The sequence below is a fragment of the Thermobia domestica genome, chromosome 15 (assembly GCF_964235325.1).
Source record: "Thermobia domestica chromosome 15, izTheDome1.hap1.1, whole genome shotgun sequence".
Classification (NCBI taxonomy): Eukaryota; Metazoa; Arthropoda; class Insecta; order Zygentoma; family Lepismatidae; genus Thermobia; species Thermobia domestica.
In genome coordinates, this window is record NC_137468.1 from 197,024,887 (window position 1) to 197,044,826 (window position 19,940).

At 33.7% G+C, this 19,940-nt stretch overlaps 1 protein-coding gene across 1 annotated transcript in view; it reads left to right on the top strand.

The window, feature by feature from the left end:
• Positions 1 to 19,940, top strand: part of rut (adenylate cyclase rutabaga) — a gene marked incomplete in the record, with an annotated part of 698,554 nt that overhangs the window by 607,988 nt on the left and 70,626 nt on the right. The window contains 2 exon segments of the mRNA XM_081741008.1: positions 4,580 to 4,699; positions 15,150 to 15,311. Coding sequence (XP_081597134.1) covers positions 4,580 to 4,699; positions 15,150 to 15,311 — 282 coding nt within the window.

A 19,940-nucleotide genomic window follows, 5' to 3' on the forward strand; every position in this document is an offset into this window, starting at 1 on the left:
CTTCTTTTACTTGCAATGAAATTCCTAAGTTACTTCGCAACCGTGTCATCAGCACCCTAACCACCAGTGCTATTCTCCTCCCAGTGGATTAATAAATGTTCCCTCGCACAAGCATGGCTAATAAGATAGAACATCGCCGATAGTTTAATGGTTTTTATACAGTTACGAGTTTATGGTGCACATAAGACAACACACACTGTATACAGGTATTGCATTTACGCTCCACTCTTGTTAATCTGCGTGTGATAGACCCGAAATAACAAATATTTGCAGGTACGCAAAGCTGAAGCTGTTGGCATACATAAAGAAACTCTTAAATCATTTTGTGGTTACCCTATATTGTCAATCTGTACGATATATTTATCTCTAATATGACTGGAAATGCATTCATCCAAAGAAAAGCAAGTTATTGTGTTGGAACGGGAAAAAAGGTTGTGGCCGAGAAAGTGGAAAGAGGCCTGGTGGATAGAAAAAGAAGGGGATGTAAACTTAATGAATTGGACCAAAGGTATCAGCATTAATAAAGAATGGAGAAATATTATTGATAAATACAGAAAAATGTATGTGAATTAATGTATTCAATGGTTGCTTGCTCCTTGTTGTTTCTTTCTGGTAGAATGTTGTTTTCCCATTGGTCAGTTCAGATAGATTTCCACACTTCTGATTGGCTGTTTGAACGGGCCAATGAGAGAGCAGATAGGGAGATGAATTGTGTATATATACTTGAGTAGTTTTTTGTATCACTCAATGTACATCTGATGAGGATCTTGGCTAGTAGATCGAAACGTTACATGTAAATGTGTTTTTTATATTAAATAAGTGTAGTCTTGTTCAGCAGTGTGTTTATTTTTCCAATTCATCTTGTTTATTCTACAGTCCCTCTCATTTCCTTCCAACCCTTGCGGGTATTAATATGTATTTAATTGCAGCTATACGGGCATAGTCGACTTTATCACTTATATTGTTGTAAAGTAAAAATTGATTTTCAAAATGGCCTGTCCGTATGAACGAAATGACCAGTTATAAGTGCACTTGTTATCACTAATAAATGTGAAATTAAAGGGGATAAGCGACACCGAACATAATTGCACTATGCTAAATATCTTTATAATTGTATCAAACAGTAAATTTGTCTAAAAGTAAAAGTTGATTAAAATTAAAAATAAATGAGAGCTTGACGCTCAAATAGTTAACTATCCGGCAACCATCTTTGATCCTCTCGTACAGTTCCACAGATTATATATAATCAACCACAGGCTGCATCCGCATGTGTATCCTTTCGTGACATTACCTGCCAACAAGAACATGTGTAACTGGAACTTCTCGAATCTTTGATGCAGTATCCCATAATTTTCCACCATGTACAGAGCACATGCTTAAACACTAGTATTCACTATTTAATCATCAATATGGACCAACGCTTTCACTCAACTGTGTGTAAGTGAATATGCCTAGCTGTTCCAAAATATTTAGGAGCAAGTAGTAACGTCTTGTATTATTGTAATGAAATGAAAATGAAATCTGAGAGTTTTACGTCCCACGCTTATGCTGGTTAGGCTAAAGAAGACTGTGATGATGAGAGATGTGTGAAATGGTGGAATGAAGAAAGTGGGAGGAAACGGGAGAACCCCGAGAAAACCCACGAGCACGGTGTTTGTCCACTACAAAGTTCACTTGGCTGGGGCTGGGATCGAACCCGGGACCCCAAGCACCAGAGGTGAACGCTCTACCACTAAGCCACCGCGCCCTCCTTTGTATTATTGCATGTAAGTAATATCGTAAAATCACTTTCATGTTATTCCAAATGTCTCGTGCACAGTAACTTTTCCGATTGGTTGTAGAATGAATGAAAACAAATATTTTATTATGTTATTGTATTTGATATGAAGGGAAAGTTAAGATTAGTTAATGGAATTGGATGGTAACACTAATTCCGAAATTTCTCTCAATAGCTTACCTTCAAAAAATACCAAATATATGCCACATGTTGCGCACCGTTGTAAATGTCATTCCATCATCTTTCAAATATGCTATGCCTCACTTCTGTAGAATAACTATAGTGTGAGCAGTAAGCAGTAGAAGTTTAAAAATGGTTCACAATCTAAGCTCTCAAGCCGTTGAGAATAAGACCCATGCTTATATTTGTATTTTTTTGCTTAGAATTACCCATAATACCACTTCCCAAAGTATTTCCTTTTTTCTGTATGTACAAGGGCAATTCGGAAAAACGCCAGCGTTTGGTTATTAATGACATACACTCGCAGATCAGAACTTCTATTATACACATTAGAAAAGTACAGCGTTACATTACTTTTCAACATATTTACCATTCAAATTGAGGCACTTGTCACACAAGGTTTGAACTAAGTTCAAGGTTTGAAATTTCTTTTGCAAACAAATCTCCCACCTAAGGATGAAGCCACCCTCTAACTTTTTTTTTTTTTTTTTAAGCTCATTGTCATTATCGAAGCGGTGAGACGCAAGCCACTCTTTCATGTGCCTGAAGAGGTGGTAGTCGCTCGGCGATAAATCTAGGCTATAGGGAGGATAATCAAAAATATCCCAGTGGAACTTCTTGCCACATGGTGCACGTCAGTTCGTTCATCTTTAAACATGCGACACCATTCACGTACAACACCTTCACTCAGCACGTTTAGTCCGTGAACACCACACAGTTCGCGATGGAACGCAGCTTCTGAAAGGTTTTTCATACTCAGAAATCATATTACCACACGCACTTCATATTTTTATTTATTTATTTTTTACTGGAGCGTTCATTTTCAGTTGTTATGGCGGAAGAATCAACTGCAACACAACCTTTTCCTTTCATTGTTTACTTGTTACTGACCTGCTGCACAGAGCGCCACAGGACTGACGTCACTCTTCCCCGCCATTTCTCACACACGCGGAAATGGATTTTTTTTTTTTTTTTCGAATTACCCTATAACCTTATACCACATTTGTAAAACGTAAATGAATGACAAAAATGTAATGTACAGGACGACCAGCATGAATGAATATGTCACTTAAAGATTGTAATTTTTATAAGATTTACCGTGAAAACTTATTCTCTTTTCTGATACGAAAACATCGTACATTGGTGCTGTCTAGCTGCGTGACCAATGTTACTTAAACAAATCTAATGGTTTGCAGAATGTCAGTGACTTATAGAGGATCAGGTCGATTGAATGACAGTTTCACTTATGCGAGTCGCGCAATATTTATTTATTTTACGTTCAAGCGACCACAGTGTTGTACATTTGTACATGTAGTAAAAAAACACGTCAATATATTTCTATGTGAATAACAAAGATACTCGATGTACATCTTATTACTAGTAGACTGTACATCTTCTTTTAGTGTGTTTATGTAAAACATAACCAGATACTTTGATACCACCAAATTATAAGTATATACAGTTACCTTACATATTACTATACATATTCTTACTTACATATCTACGTGCTATACTATTTACTGTTGTTAACTTCATTATGACTTCATTCATTAACTTCATAAACTTCATTATAGTTTCTAGTCTTCATTTGATTGTAGTTTTACAAGTTTCTTGTGTACATTCAAAATATTCAGAGAGAGAGAGAATAAAAACAACGTTTCAATAGGTGTCGTGTTAGTCTTTCATTGAAAATATTATCTGATTTAGAATCTCTTATGTTATTAAGTAATTTGTCGTATATTCCTGTATACTTAAGGTCTTTTTCGTAAAGTATTGTACTATGTGTAGGAATAGCAAAATCTCTTTTCTTTCTAGTATTGTACGTTTGTACGTCACTGTTACACGTAAGTGTCGGTTTGAGATACTTATTTATGAAAATTGTTTTCGTAATATGTAAAGACAGGGAAGTTGAAGAATTTTTAGTTCTCTGAATATTTTTTTACATGAAGCTCTTGATTTAAGTCCTTTTATTGTTCGTATTACTCTTTTTTAAATTTTGAATATTATCTGACTTTGCGTTCCTGTTCCTCAATGTACAGTCACGAAAGAAAGTATTCTTCAGTTGACACAATTTCTTATCCTAGTAACTCAACAACAAATTAACCTATTAGAGTACCGACGTGGTCAAGTTATCAAGTTATAACCATTCTAAGGATAGCAGCAAAAAGATCCAAATTAATTCATTTGCTCCCGAGTTATTGGCAAAATAAAATTTGTCAACTGTCAAATAATTTCTTTTTCGTGTGTACATTCAATCCAATATGAAAATTGAGCTCCTTCGTGGCTAAGCGGTTAGCGTACGTGCCTTTGGCGTGGGAGACTCGGGTTCGATTCCCGGCGGAGCTCATGTGCTTCGGATTCCGCGTTAATCAGTAGGTCCACGTCTCATATAGCCTCGCTGCTGAACGGGACGTTAAACTCAAAATCAACTCAACTCAACCAATATGAAAATAACGTTTCAGACCTGACTATGATAAATTATCGTAAGTCTTGATATGTTGAATGAAGTTCTCACGCTTTAAGTTTCTTTTGTAGTGTGTTAATGTGCTTATATGTCACTGGAAAACTTTCCAGAAACAAAATCCTAATGATAATTGTTTCCTTTTTTCATTTTTTTCACAGGCAAACGAAGAGAAACGCGAAATGGACGCTCTTCAACACAGCAATAAAAGAATCTTATTTAATCTTCTACCAGCTCACGTTGCAACCCATTTTCTAGACAACCAATTCCGAAATAACATGGTGACTATGAAAGATCTATTTAATTTCTTGTATTCCTCTAAGTTCTGGTTTGTTTTCTAAATATTTTTAAAGACACAAAAGCAGGCGATGTAATTTTTAATACCTATGAAGAATGCACTTTGTACTCGTTACATATATATATTTCTTGCAATATATATAAAGATAAAATAAAATTATCACAGCATTCTAATTTGGCATTTTTTCAATATTTTCATGAGTATTAAATATATTTCACCGCTATCATCACGTAGCTTGGTTATTGAATATTCCGTTATAGTAGTTTTCAGATATTTTTTCTGCATGGGCTTCTACAAGTTTCACGAAAACATAGTTACTTGATTTTTTAAATATTTTTTTTAAGTGTGATCTGTAGAACTTGATGTTGCAGTCTCAAAAAGAAGCCGTTAAACTATATTAAAGTATTATAATGTTTGAAGAGTAGTTTTACAGATAAACGCAAAAGGTTCTTGGCTTGGTTTTCTGTATCCTGTTTCAGATGCACAAAAGTCAAGACATATTTAAGAAAGGTTTTAACAGGGATAGAATATGTGATAATAAATTTTATAGATAATAACAAAAAACGTTGAGTATATTTACACTAGTAAACATTAAGAGTCTTCATCCCGGCGAAATTAAAATACCGCTAATTTTACAGTAATTATGTGATATCTTCAAATAGATAGAAGATAATCGAAATGCGGAACAAGAGCGCTCTAGACAATATTATTTTACATGAGAAACCGTTATCACGATTCACTTATCTGCTTTCGATTTCGAGCCATTTTGAAAATCGGCATTTATTTTCGCGTTTCTAAACAGCTGAAAACGGAAAGCCACTAGGTGACTTGTGATAACGGTACCTCACGCAAAATAATATTGTCTAGGGAGGTCTTGTTCCACTTTTTGATTATCTTTTATCTATTTGAAGATATCACATAATTACTGTAAAATTAGCGGTATTTTAATTTCGCCGGGATGAAGACTCTTAACTTCTTGATAATTTACAGTGTACAGAGCTTCGAAAGAACTGATATTGGAAGGAGGCATTGTGGCTCAATGATAAAGCTCTCAATTCTGTTGCGTGGATCCCTATTTCGATCCCGGGCCAAGTAAGTTCGCGATGGACATGTGGTGCAAACGTTCCTGCGTTCGATTTCCGGTAGGGACACTCGGTCGAAAAAGTTCAGAGCTTTTTCAGGCCAGCCATCGTGATTGAGGTGTTCCTCATTCACACAAGAAAAATATCGGGATGATTCGTAACAGATAGGTCCCACGCCACTTCCTTCCTTCCCTTTCCACGAATAGTAGGATCGCCGTGTATATAACCGTCTCTTATCATACCATCATTGAAGCCTTGTGCTAGCCTCTTCGAATTTTCTGAGCAACTTGAGAAGCTTCTGTAGAGTTTTGAGAATAAACCATGTGATATTAGCGATTGTAAGATTCCCATATCTAAAATATATTTTCGTCTGTGAACGGGATCCGACAATGGTGGTTCGCAGCATAACGGACCAGTAAGACCATTGATTGTTTCCCTTTTGCAAGTCTCAAAGCCGGAGTTAAAAGTTGCCATGTTCTAGAGTGATATGCACAAATTCCAAGATCATCGTGGATAAGATTGATATTGTTGTTGGGAATATTTTCATCTTTGGCCATGATCTTTTGGTTTCACAGAAATTTTGGCCTTGATGACTTTAATGCTGAATTTAGCCGGTGCGTGGTGTGGCAACGTTTGCAATATCATTGGTTATGTTAACATCATTCAAGCTTACAATAGTCCAATAGACAACGTTTTTGGTAATAACTTTTCTTTTTAAAGAAGTCTGATTATCGTCATAGCCATCTTTGTACAAGCCAGTAATGGTTGTTCTATTTTTGTTTAGTTCCCACCCCATTTTATTTATTCAGGCTAATGAATTCTATTAACCTAGAAAGAGAAATGTTTTTAGTGTATTATATAATAGCAGAATGCCCGTTCTTCGCACGAGGAGAATACGTTTCATTTTGGACATAAAGGATACCAAAACTGTCACTAATGAACTTAGGTACCCCAAAAACTATGAATTCGACACTAGTATCGGTCGCTTTCAATTCATTTATGTCACCATCTCCCAGTAGGAGTAACCAATGGGGATTGAACTTGGATTCAAACGGCAACGGAAGTGTCGCTGTTCCTCTCAGCGACCCCGAAAACTGTGGATTCAACACTAATATCGGTCATTTGCAATCATTTTTATATATTTATTTCCCCCTCCCCCAAGTTGCGGGGCTGAATTTGTATTTAAACGGCACTGGAAGTGTCACTGTTCATCTCAGGGACCTCGAAAACTGTGGATTCAACACTAATATCGGTCAGTTTTATAAATTTCCCCTCTTCCCCCTCCTTCAAGTTGCACTATCAAAGTGAAATGATAAGAAGCATCCCACGTCGAACCTCATCTATGTTGAAAATTTGATCGAGATCGGTCGGGTGGTTTGAGAGTTATTAAGTCACAAACATAGCCACTTTCATTTATATATATATATATATATAGATAGATAGATAGATAACTTCGGACAGAATTATTATCAGTACTAAGTATTTCTAACTGCCATCTAATACTTATCCTGTTAATAACTTGATTTAAAAAATTACAAAAAAAAAAAAAAAAAGTTAAAAATCAGGTAACTATGTTCTCCATTTCGTCTGTGTGTTGCTTTAGTAACTGTGTAGAACTTCATTAGTTAGCTAGCAAGAAAATTTAGTTTAGACTTGGTTAGATAAATGTGCATTGTTAATTTTTATTAAGATTAAATGTTTACAGTATCAAAACTCTTAACCAGTGTACAAGGTGTTAATTAGATAATCCTTTTCAATATTAATTTAGAATACATGCCAGGAACGAAGTTTGATAATAACACAGACAATTAGATACATAGGTTACAGTGTTACTAAATTTATCTTCGTGAGCAATCTTTGAACAATATTTAGTTAAACATTATCTCATACCTTTGACCATGAAAGGTATTTAGTGCCATTTATTGGTTTTGAACAAAACCATTTAAATATGGAACCCATAGTTATAGATATCTTGGTTCAAATAACAAATTGAAACCAGAATATAATTGAATTGAGTACTAAATTCACCGACACTGTGGAGAGGCTCAGTGTTTGAACGTTCACCTCTAGTGTCTGTGGTCCTTGGTTCGATCCCAACTCGCGCCAAGTGAGTTTTGTGGTGGACAAACACTGTGTACGTGGCTTTTCTCGGGGTTCTTCCGTTTCCTTCCACTTTCTTCATTCCACCATTTCATTCATTTATCATCATCGTCGTCTCTTTTAGCCCAGCCGGTATAATCATGGGGCGTAAAACTTGAAGATTTCATTTTTTTCACCGACACTTGCGTTGGCTCAAAGTATGTGTGTTGCATATTGTAATATGATACGAGTTATAAGATTATTTGAACCTTTTCCTAAAAAAAGAAAAAGAAAAAGAAAGAAAGACAGAAAGAAAGAAAGCATGCTGAACTGTATTATTTATGTAATTGAAGATAAATTGTACGAGAACACAAGTAACATTTCCTGATGAATCAATATGGTGACTATTTATGACGTCAACAGTGGCGTATTTAGGATTTTGTTTCGGGAGGAGGATCTATACATAACACCGGGAAGTAGGGGGGAGGCCAATAGCCTACCTGAGTTTGAGAATTAAATTTATTTTAATTTATGTATAAATTGAAGTTTTAAAGGCAAAAATTGCAGACTGGTGAGCCGTATGTGATAGGGTACACAAAAAATTTCTAGTGAATCTAACCTTTTATTCTATTCATAAAAGATAAAGGAAGCATCCTCTTGACCTACCTAATTTCCCGGGCTACTTATTTCCCTCTCTTGATTTTCTTTATTTTCTTTATAACTAAACAATGTAAATATTCCTTTGCTGTAATAACTAAAGTCCCGTTATGTTGGTATCCGTGTAAGTTCCGCTTATGAGCTCCTCTTAGTTTTGGTGTTACTGACGACGGCCGACTTGAACCATAACTAACAACGGTTGAGAGTATGATAGGAGAAACGAAAGAAAATAACAACTAAGAAAAAGAAACAGAAGAGTATAATGGAAGAAAGAAAGGAAAAAAGAACGCAGTTCTTATATGGAATGAAAATTGACAAGTGCAGTATTATTTCTGAACAAAGAGCATAAGAAAATGGAAAGTAAATTAAACTTTTAGAAATGATAAGAAGATTTATTGTTGTACGTGGAATGCGAAAAACTAACAAATTTATTTGAGGGGAGATTGAGCCCGATAACCCCCTAAATACGCCACTGCACGTCAGACATCAAAATTATGTTAAGTGAGAGTATCCTTCATATCCTAAAGTACTTGGTTTCGAAGCATAATGCGGGTGTTTAAGAAATATTTTACGAGTTAGGCGAATTTGATAAGTGTCATGACTGTTATTTATTACGTGGACGACGATTTGCTTTATATAAAATGCTTGTAAATGAATATTATAATCTAGTGAAAACGAAAGGTGTAGTTTTTGAATATCTTCAAGTGTAGGTTAAGTTTAGACACTTAAAAAAAAATTACCGTTTGCTCAGAAAAACTTCACAAAAGAAATACTGCTTCCCTACTGCTTATGCAGTGCTTGTTTCTTGCATCTTATTGGATCAAAAGATCCAATATATTTTAATCAAAAATTTCCTTGTAGGTCTTATATCTAGAGAATTACATATAGTGTAGTCAAACCCAAACTATCACTCAACTCAGTATGATGTGCTTATTCCGTAGAAAATACGAAAACTAGATTTAGAGGTCGTTCAAAAATTTTGTGTCCCCTGATTTATTTGATCCAAAATATTTCAATCAAAAATTTCCTTGTAGGCCTTATATCTGGAGAACTACATATAATGTAGCCGAACCCAAATTATCAGTTAACTCAGTATGATGTGCCTGTTCCGTGGGAAATACGAAAACCCGATTTAAGGGCTGTTCAAAAATTTTGTGACCCCTGATCCAAAAACTAATTATTGGCCAAAATCGCAATCTTATGATTTTTTTTGGGGGGGGAGAGGGGGGTTCCTAGAATTCTTGTTTTAGTCGTCATTGGATATATTTTTTAACAACACGAGACATTTGTAATACATAAAAATAAACTGAAACTAACAATAATGCCTCTGTAGATTGTGAGTCAACCCAACTGTTTCTATGTGATTGCATGAAGATTTGATAGAACGGGTATTAAATATAAAAGACGTATCTATCAAAAGTAGCCAGAAGGTAAATCTCACCGTGAAGGTTTTGCAAAAACTTATTGCTTTTCTTACCACGGATCATTTTAGTAATTTGTGTTGTTAGAAGAATTACTCGGTTAATTATTTAAAAAAAATCTTGAAGTGTTTGTTATTTTTACAATAAAGCATAATCAACGTGGAAGTAGGTCCGCGCAGATTTACTTTTGGCGCACCACTCGAAATAATTGTTCAAAAAATTAGAATTATTTCACTAATTTCCTTCTTATTGTTTCCTAAATGATTTGCGCTGGGCGACATGAAAATATCTCACATGGCTTAATTAAAATTCAAGGGGACCATCATAAGCAATTGTTGAAAGATTAAAGTTGTTTTACGATTTGCGCCCGGATGTATGTATAAAAAACTACAGTGCAAAAAACACATCACAACCTGTGCTAGGTGGCCACTAAAAAGCACGAATGCTATCTAACCGAGTCGAGGCAGGGCGAAACTGGGGGTCCGAGCGTTAGCAAGGAGTTGTGTCCGAATGAAGCAGGCGCGTCAGCAAAGTGGGTATATGCAAATGCGAGGGTAGTGAAAATGGGTGGGTTTCAGCAATGATATGAGTTTGAATAGCACTTGTCATGATTTCATACTAGTATTGCTCCACTTGTAAACATAAAATACAGCTTCTGTATTCTGTGCAGAAATACACCTCCGAAGGAAAATAGTTTCATCTTTCATATGCACTCACTTATTTTATCCGTCGTAAAGCACTTGTAATGATTTTACACTGGTAACCCTACATTTGTAAACATAAAATACAGGTGTATTACTTTATGATTAATTCTGTCGCTTGTAGAAATTTGTTCTTTATAAATATATCTTTTCATGCAAAGTATTGAATTTTACGTGTAAATCTTGCAAAATATGGCACTAGTAGTAAACCGGCACCAGTAGTTCGTCTAGCAATTAACATTTCTTAAAGGGTATCTACTGAAGAACGCAGTAACTTCTTCGCTAAAATTTTCAAAGATTTGTTTCTTGAGTGCTTTTGGGAAGTACAGCTTTAGGCTTAAGTTTAGAGTTGCCCCTCCAGTCTGAAGTTGCCCTTGGACTTTGTAACATACAAAAAACAGTGCTTAAAGTATTAAAAATTGTTACATTTCACTTAACTTCAGTACTCCGTGTGTTTCACAAAAATTTAAAAGGTTTTCTTCATTATTTTTGCGCATCCGTTACACCTGTTCGCCATATTCGCCATATTTTACAACTACCATGTTGCTGAAACCTTCCGCATCCGGCAAATAGTACTAACTTCCACATATCTTTTCTCGTATTAAACATAATTCTCCTGCCCAACTTACATTCCTAAACATCAAATAAAAACTTCAAATTATCATTTCTTACCTCATTTCTCCTGTAAATTTTCCTGATTTTTATAAAAAGCGGAGGGGTAACTCTAAACTTAACCCCAGCTTTACTTACCATTTCTCTGTTTGTTGACTTTACAAAGCACTTTAATTGACGTTTTTTGCAACGACGTAGTGAGAGCGATTAAACTTCGTTCGTGGCATTAAATTTAGAATAGCGTTATTAGAATGTTGTATATGAAACTGTAAAAAAAAATAGATATTACGCTTGATTCCTGATTCTTGAAGCTTTATGGAAATAAAAAAAAAACACTTGTAATATGTTTTTCGTTTTGTTGGTACAAGTTAATATTTTACTCCTAATTACAAGGTATGTATGCATGAATAGGTGGTCCTTGTGATTAATACAAAATAAACCATAAATATCCTAATTCAATTTGTTTTTGTCTACTTTTCTTTCATGTGCTGTTATCTTCAGAATTCATTCCTCTTATCTTCCCGTTTTCTTAAATTTCAGCTTCAGTCTTATCCTGAATGCTCCCTTTTAAATTTAAAAGTATTGTGCTGTATGTTCTATTTTCATGACACGTTCTTGACGTATGATAACTATCTTCAATCGTAAGGAATCTAATTTTTACCCTAAACTGACAATTAATGTAGCTAGAACTTCAATCTAAAAGCTTAAAACTTGTTATTAAAAATACAAGCTTTAAATCAAATTCATTTTCCTAGTTTTAAACCCTTTTACTGAACCATTTGCTATAGAATAGATTTCTTTGTTCTAATATGCCGCATGACCGTTTCGTTCTATGATTGTTTATGTATTTCTGTGTGAGATACAGTGACACAAAATACATTTTCTCCCTACAGCATAGTCTTACGTTGTTCATATTTTACTCAACAAAATAGCATTACTTTTATAAATATTAGTGCTAATATTAGCATTGATTCTTATCCATGGCTGCTGTTGTAGAAAATTTTCAAATAGTGCGATGATTTTAAGTTCTCAACATGCTACCTTCGTAGACTGCGGTTAATAAATTTCTTGCAGTTATTGTTAGCAACAGTATTGTTGGGAAGGTACAGGTGTTTTGATTGAGCACTCACTTCTGGTGCGTAGATTTTTATCACAGGCTATACAATAGATGATCTGATACCTATAGGTTTTTTCTAGGTACTCTGGTTTCTCCCATTTAAATACCATTCCACTAGTTTTTAAAAAATAAGATTTCACATGAATTTATAATCTTCTTGCTATAAGCTTCAGAGTATAACCGTGGGGGGCCGCGGTGGCTCAGTGGTAGAGCGTTCACCTCTGGTGCTTGGGGTCCCGGGTTCGATCCCAACTCCCGCCAAGTGAACTTTGTGGTGGACAAATACTGTGTGCGTGGGTTTTCTAGGGGTTCTCCCGTTTCCTCCCACTTTCTTCATTCATTACTCATCATCACCGTCTCCTTTAGCCTAACCGGCATAACTGTGGGACGTAAAACTCAGATTTCATTTCATTTTTTCAGAGTATAACCGTGAGGATAAACTTAATATTGTGTTTCGTTGTACAGTACAGTTGTTAAGATACGTAACACCTTCTTTGGAAAGTCTCGGATTCGGTTCTGGATTTTTGTAATATTAAACAAAATGTTCAATTTGCACTATTACGTTAAATTCAGGCTGCATCAATTCTGTGGTGTTTTAGAAGTAATATAAGAATATTTGTTTAGATGGGACAAAACTCTTCCGTCGAGACCAAAACAAATGAATAGTGATTGAAATGAACTATTTAGTTAATAAATACAAACATAAAACTAACATGAGGTTTTATAATATTGAAGCGTATAACTGACAGAGATCGAATGTATGGAGACAACAATACAAACATGTTAACAGCCTCGCCGATGTTGAAGGTAATTTTGGCCTTGAAGTGGATTTAGATGCTGGCTATAATAATTGCATCATTCGTATATTTCCTTAATGTGTTGCAAGTTTCTTGTTATAGATCATTTTAAACACAGAAGTAAATATCTTGCTATGATTTCTGAAATTTCGTATTGCTCTGCCATTTGCTGTGAAAACAAGTAGTTTACTGTACTCACAACGTATATGAGAACCACTAAAATCCACGATCTTTCTAAAGAACAGAAGGATTGAAGAATTTCTTGTTACCTCTTTTGACATTCTGACAATAGTCAGACTAGTCTTTTTGGTGACAAAGCAGAGATTTGGCGTTCATGTAATCGCTGTTTCTGACGGTAACATTACAAAAAAGGTAATTTAAGTAACTGGTGATATTTCAAAAGAGTTTTAAAAGAATAGTATTTGTACTTGCTGTTGATGAGTGGATTGATATTTGAGTCAATGAAGAACGTTGTTACTGGCAAGAAGAATTGTAACAACAAATCCGATAGGGTATATTGACTCGTGTCATTCCATGACTCTGTGGCTGGTCCAAACATAATGGGCTACTCAAGTACTCTCTTAGCGCTCAGCTGGACAGTAAATTGCCAATTTAACTGTGAATGCGGTGAGACTGTTTCATTGCCGAGGGAGGCCGTTTCGTTCGGACACCAAACATCACATGTAAATGTGCTGTTTCAAGGTGGATTCAGGGTTACCACGTTATGAGCAGTTGTTAAAAATTTTAAAAATAAAATGTCTGATGCTGTAGCAAATTGTATCGCATTTAACAATCTAGAGCCATTGAATAAGTTCTGGTGAGATTGTCATTGATAAGATAGCTTGCAAGTCAATTTAAAACATTGTTGCTTTCCGGATTTCTTTCAGAAAATCCGCTATTGGGGGAGGGAGTATTTTTATATTCATGGAAAGACTGAACAGTGTTAAACATATTAATTTATAGTCTTTAAAACATGGGAGAGGGAGTAAATCTTAGCGTCTGGAGGGTAAACGTTTTTGTAAGTAATTAAGTGGTAACACTCGTGTACTGCTCTTGCACGCTGCTATAGCAAAGAAATGAACCAGACTAGTCATGTATGCCGAATTGATTACAAAATAAGAATAAACACTATGAAATATTATACCGATTTTTAGATCTGATTTATTCAACTTGAAATATATTGTTTTCTGTTTCAAGTTAGGCTTTTCCATTTGCAAGTTATTACAAAGTATGTGAAAGTAAATTTCGATTGCGATTTGTTTCATACGATTATTGTTGTCTTCAGATATTCTACTGACACTTACTAACATCTTCCTTCTGGCTGAAACATCACGTTCTCACATTTGTGCCAGAGATTTGGATTCGATCCCTGATGGGAGTAGATATTCGAATTACATGTTAAACCGTGAATCCACGTGTCATTTATTCTCAGTACAGGAAAGGGAGTAAATTGGAAATTTAAAAAAAAAAAAAAATCTATCAACTCGAAAAGAGCTGTCAGATTCTTTGTAAAATTAGGGGTGATCGCGTAAGAACTTTATTTTAAAATTCCGATTGTATGAACAGATAATGTAAAATGAGTGAGTAGAAAATTTAGATGGTTAGATATTATTCTTAATATATATTTCACTGGTAACATGTTTTTATAGCTAACTTTAGTTTTATTCTTGATGTACATAAAACACATTGCTTCATTGATAGATTAAGCTTCACTGTAATACATTTCGCTTTCATGTTAATTTTTTACCTGTAGTTGCTGTGCTAATATAAGTAGTGGTTACTAGAATAGCGCACACACAAATAAAACTTCACAGCCCATGCTAAACTTTATTTTTCCTGTGCGTTTGCCGGTAGCCTTCAGTTGCCTGTACCTTTGTTTACTTTTTTGAGCTGTAGTATTTGTTTTCGCTTCGCTTTTCCATACTTATATGCATCCCCCTCTGCATATGGGGACTTCCCTATGCAAGAATACTCTTTCGCAGGACCTGTACCATCAAAGTTACTCCAAGGTTGGCGTTGTGTTTGCTTCCATCACGAACTTCCACGAGTTCTACATTGAATTGGATGGCAACAATCAAGGGGTCGAGTGCCTTCGGTTGTTGAACGAAATCATTGCGGACTTCGATGAGGTTAGTATCAATTTGTTTATTTACTGAAGCAGAAACAACAGGTTTTTGTTAATTTAGATTATAAAATTTTCTTTAAGTAGTAATTCGTTGATAAAAATATTTACGTGAACAATCCAACGAATAATAATTACTTATAATATAGCTTCAACTTAACAATGAAATAAGATACTTACAGGTAAAGAGGACATGAAGATTGTAGAAATATCAAATTCCACGTGATTCTCAACCGATGTCACGAAATAATAGAATTTAAAAATAAATTTGTGTCATTCAGATAGCCTTATAAGTCTAAACTTTACATTGTATTTGTAGCATAAAGCCTTTAATAATGAGTTGCAATCAATTTTAGAATTTAAAAATAAATTTGTGTCATTCAGATAGCCTTATAAGTCTAAACTTTACATTGTATTTGTAGCATAAAGCCTTTAATAATGAGTTACAATCAATTTTAGAATTTAAAAATAAATTTATGTCATTCAGATAGCCTTATAAGTATAAACTTTACATTGTGTTTGTAGCATAAAGCCTTTAATAATGAGTTAAAATCAATTTTGGAATTTAAAAATAAATTTGTGTCATTCAGATAGCCTTATAAGTCTAAACTTTACATTGTGTTTGTAGCATAAAGCCTTTAATAATGAGTTAAAATCAATTTTGAGACAGACTGGAATTGCGTCTGCAATAACAGCAACAATGGTCTCTTCCATCTGGATACTGTATAAAAATTTATAATCTTACATTATTATAATCTACATTGCTATTAATAAAAAGAATCTAATGTGTATGTCACAATGCCATGCGGGTTTTGTAAAATATCTTGTCCATCAAAAAAAAAAAGTTAAGAATCACTATATTACTCAGTTAACTTCATATAAAGTGTATATCTATTTTTGTTAATGTTTAAATTATTATTTAGTTGTAGAATCGAAGCTTTTATATAAACTTAGCAGCCTTTGGCTAGCTGGGGGTTTCCGCTCCTCAGACTCCCGCATTTGCGCGACCTACAGCCTCGCGTTTCTTATGTATCAGCCTTTGCATCAAAAGTGAATTTCGTGCATTTGCTCTTAACATTTCCTAAATTTGGCGCAACTGGGTGCCCCTAACCCTCACGCTTACTCAGCCTACGACATTGCACCTCTTAAACCTACAATTCTATCAAATTTTCAGTTTCTTTTCATATTTTAACTATCTAAAAGATAAGATTTTGTATCCCAAGAAAATGGCCTTTTAAATAAAATGGTAATTTCTTCATCCCCCGTTTAGGCCCATTAAAAACAGAAAATATTCACTTTTGCAGTTTTCCTGTGGGTTAGTCCCGGAAGGCTGCAATCATGCCTGATTGTAAATTTAAGTAACTTATCTAATTGTATTGATTCTAAATTTAAGTAACTTATCTAATGAACTGATTCTAAATTTAAGTAACTTATCTAATGTACTGATTCTAAATTTAAGTAACTTATTTACTGTACTGATCGTAAATTTAAGTAACTTATCTAATTGTATTGATTCTAAATTTAAGTAACTTATCTAATGAACTGATTCTAAATTTAAGTAACTTATCTAATGTACTGATTCTTCATATAGCCTTCTGCGGCTGTATAAAGCGTTCTTTCCTTAGTATGCAGCTAGGTAAAATTTGGTTTTCTTTATAGATGTGTCTTCCATCAAGAGCTTTCATTATATTCCTAGTTGTACTAATTTCATACTTATCTTAAAAGGACTTCATGCTATCTTGATGTTGTTCAAATGTTTTGTTTTTAACTATAAATACCACAAATTGTCAGAAGTTAAAAATGATTTGAAACTATTAAGAAAATGAATACTTCACTCAGAAAAGAAGTACGTGGTACCTCCACTAATAAATAAAATTCAGAGTAATACATCTTTAGCAGAAAAAAAAAATAAATACAGTAAAATAGAATTAGAAAGCGGTAGGGCGACTGCTATCAAATGAGAGACCCAAGTTATATTCCCTGCCAGGACAACAATCAGGTTTGGTTGTTTGAATTAAGAGTTTAGCTTCCCTTTCAACGTGAAGTGTGCAGAATTCATGAAGGGGAACTTCAGAAAAAAAAGTGTTGTGAACTACTGGTTTATAATAATAATAGAAATAATAACATAATTTACTGTAATAAAATTTTAAGTGTTAAGAACACCATAAGTGAAATATAGCAACTGCAATACAGCAGATAATTAATACATTTGTGGTCGAAACTTATATAAAGTGTAAAATTCAGTGTTAGCTGCAGTGCGTAAGTGCAATATTAAAATATCAGAATATAAAAAAAAAAAAAAAATGTGAAATAAACGACTATACTATAATATTATTATTATTATTATTATTATTATTATTATTATTATTATTATTATTATTATTATTATTATTATTATTATTATTATTATTATTATTATTTCCTTTTTATTTCAATACTCCGTTAGTTGGTAATTCTTCTCATTATGCTTATCATAAGGACGATTATTTAGCCCTTTATCAACAACTTCTTGAAGCTGACTGGACTAATATTCTGTTGAATCCAGACCTTAATACTGCTGTTATTGCTGTAGAAAACTTAATAAAATCCAGTATGAGTAAGAATATACCTCTAAATAGACCTAAATCTAGAAAATATCCTTTGGTACTCTAGGAATCTGATCTCATTAATTAAGGCGAAAGAAAACGCTCATAAGAGATTTAAACTTACTGGTTCAGATGAAGATTATAATGTTTTTGCTTACATACGGAAACAATTTAAAGAAAGGTTAAGGTTGGACAAGCTTGCTTATATACATAATATGGAGAATGCATTAAATAATTCACCTCAAAAGTTTTGAAAGTTTGTTAATAAAAATAAGAGCCAAATAAACCAAGCCACTGGACTTACGATTGATGATGTGTATATGTCTAATCCTAAAACTTTAGCTAATTCATGGGCTCAATTATTTGAGACTATATATCAAAGGCGTCCTTCTTTACATAATATTGACTTATCGGATTTGGCGAGTAATGATTCTTTTTATCCTAATTACAACTGAGCAAGTAACTAAGACTATAAACAATCTTAATGCCAAATCTTCTTCTGGCTTAGACGGTAATACCTGCTTTTATACCGAAGGGCAATGTGTCCTGTCTTAACATCTTTGTTCAACTGGAGTTTACTTACTTCTGTTTATCCTGAACATTGGAAGATAGTCGTTGTTGTTCCTATCCCCAAGACTGATGGGAAAAATTTATCCGACTATAGACCTATTTCTCTGTTGAGTATAATACCCAAGGTTTTTGATAAGTTAATATATGATTATTTGTGTAATCATGTTTATCCAAATATTACGATCTTATCAACATGGCTTTGTGAAAAATAGGTTAGCTACAACTAACTTAACATGTTTTATGGCTGATACTCTTCCTATCTTTAAAAGTTATGGCCAAATCGATGTAATTATTTCGACTTCTCTAAAGCTTTTGATAAGTTACCACATGACATCTTAATTTACAAATTGAAACATTATGATCTCTCCATTGTATTTATTACTTGGTTAGTATCATACTTGTGCCAAAGAAAGTTTGTGGTTAGGTATAAGGGTAATCTTTCAGACGTATATAACATATACTCCGGTGTTCCGCAAGGATCAAATCTCGGACCACTTCTATTCATTATGTTTATTAATGATATAACTGAAAATTTGGATTGTAAATGTTTGATGTATGCAGATGACCTCAAAATCTACAAAACTATTCTAAATTTGGATGATTGATTGGTGTTCCAAAATAGTATTAATAAAATACTACTTTGGTCTCAAAACAATGTACTACCTTTAAATTGTAACAAAACCTTTTCAAATGAATATTACGAATAAAACAAATCCGATTTTTTTCACTTATAACATAAATGATACTCCAATTAGAATTGTAGATACTATTAAAGATTTAGGTATTGTTTTAGACAGCAAATTGCTTTTCAAACAACATCTTGAGAATATAACTTGCGAGAAGTAATCTTGGAATTCTTAAATGGATGTCCAAAGATTTTAAGTCTCTTAAAACATGCCTTATTCTTTATTATTCTAATGTTAGAAGTCATCTTGAATATTGTTCAATCATATGAAATAGAAATATAGATTATATATCTACTACTCTGGAGACAATTCTAAATCTTTTTCTTGCTTGGTTACGCTAAAAGTTTAAGTGTTATGATGGTATGTCGTTGGATGAAGTTAGGATGTCCGTAGGTATGTTAAGGTTGTCTGAAAGAAGGATTATTTTGGATCTTAAAATGCTACATTCAATTCTTCATGGTAATTTGAATCTGTTATCAATAATTACTCTGTATACAACCAGTTATCATATAAGAAATCCGAAAATATTTAAACCCATTCAATTTCTCAATGATGTTCCTTTGTATAAAATTTTATCAGTAGCCAATGATTTTGCCAGTGTTATTGACATTTTTTATCATAATTTTAGTAATATACAAAGACAGTTATATAATCATTTCATTATCAGCTGAGAGTATTATTTTCTTTTATATAACAGCATGTTTATTTTATGCATGTTTTTTTCCTTTTCTGTGCATGTATCATTTCTATTTTATAATGTATTATGTTTATTTTTGTTATTTTCATGTTATTTGT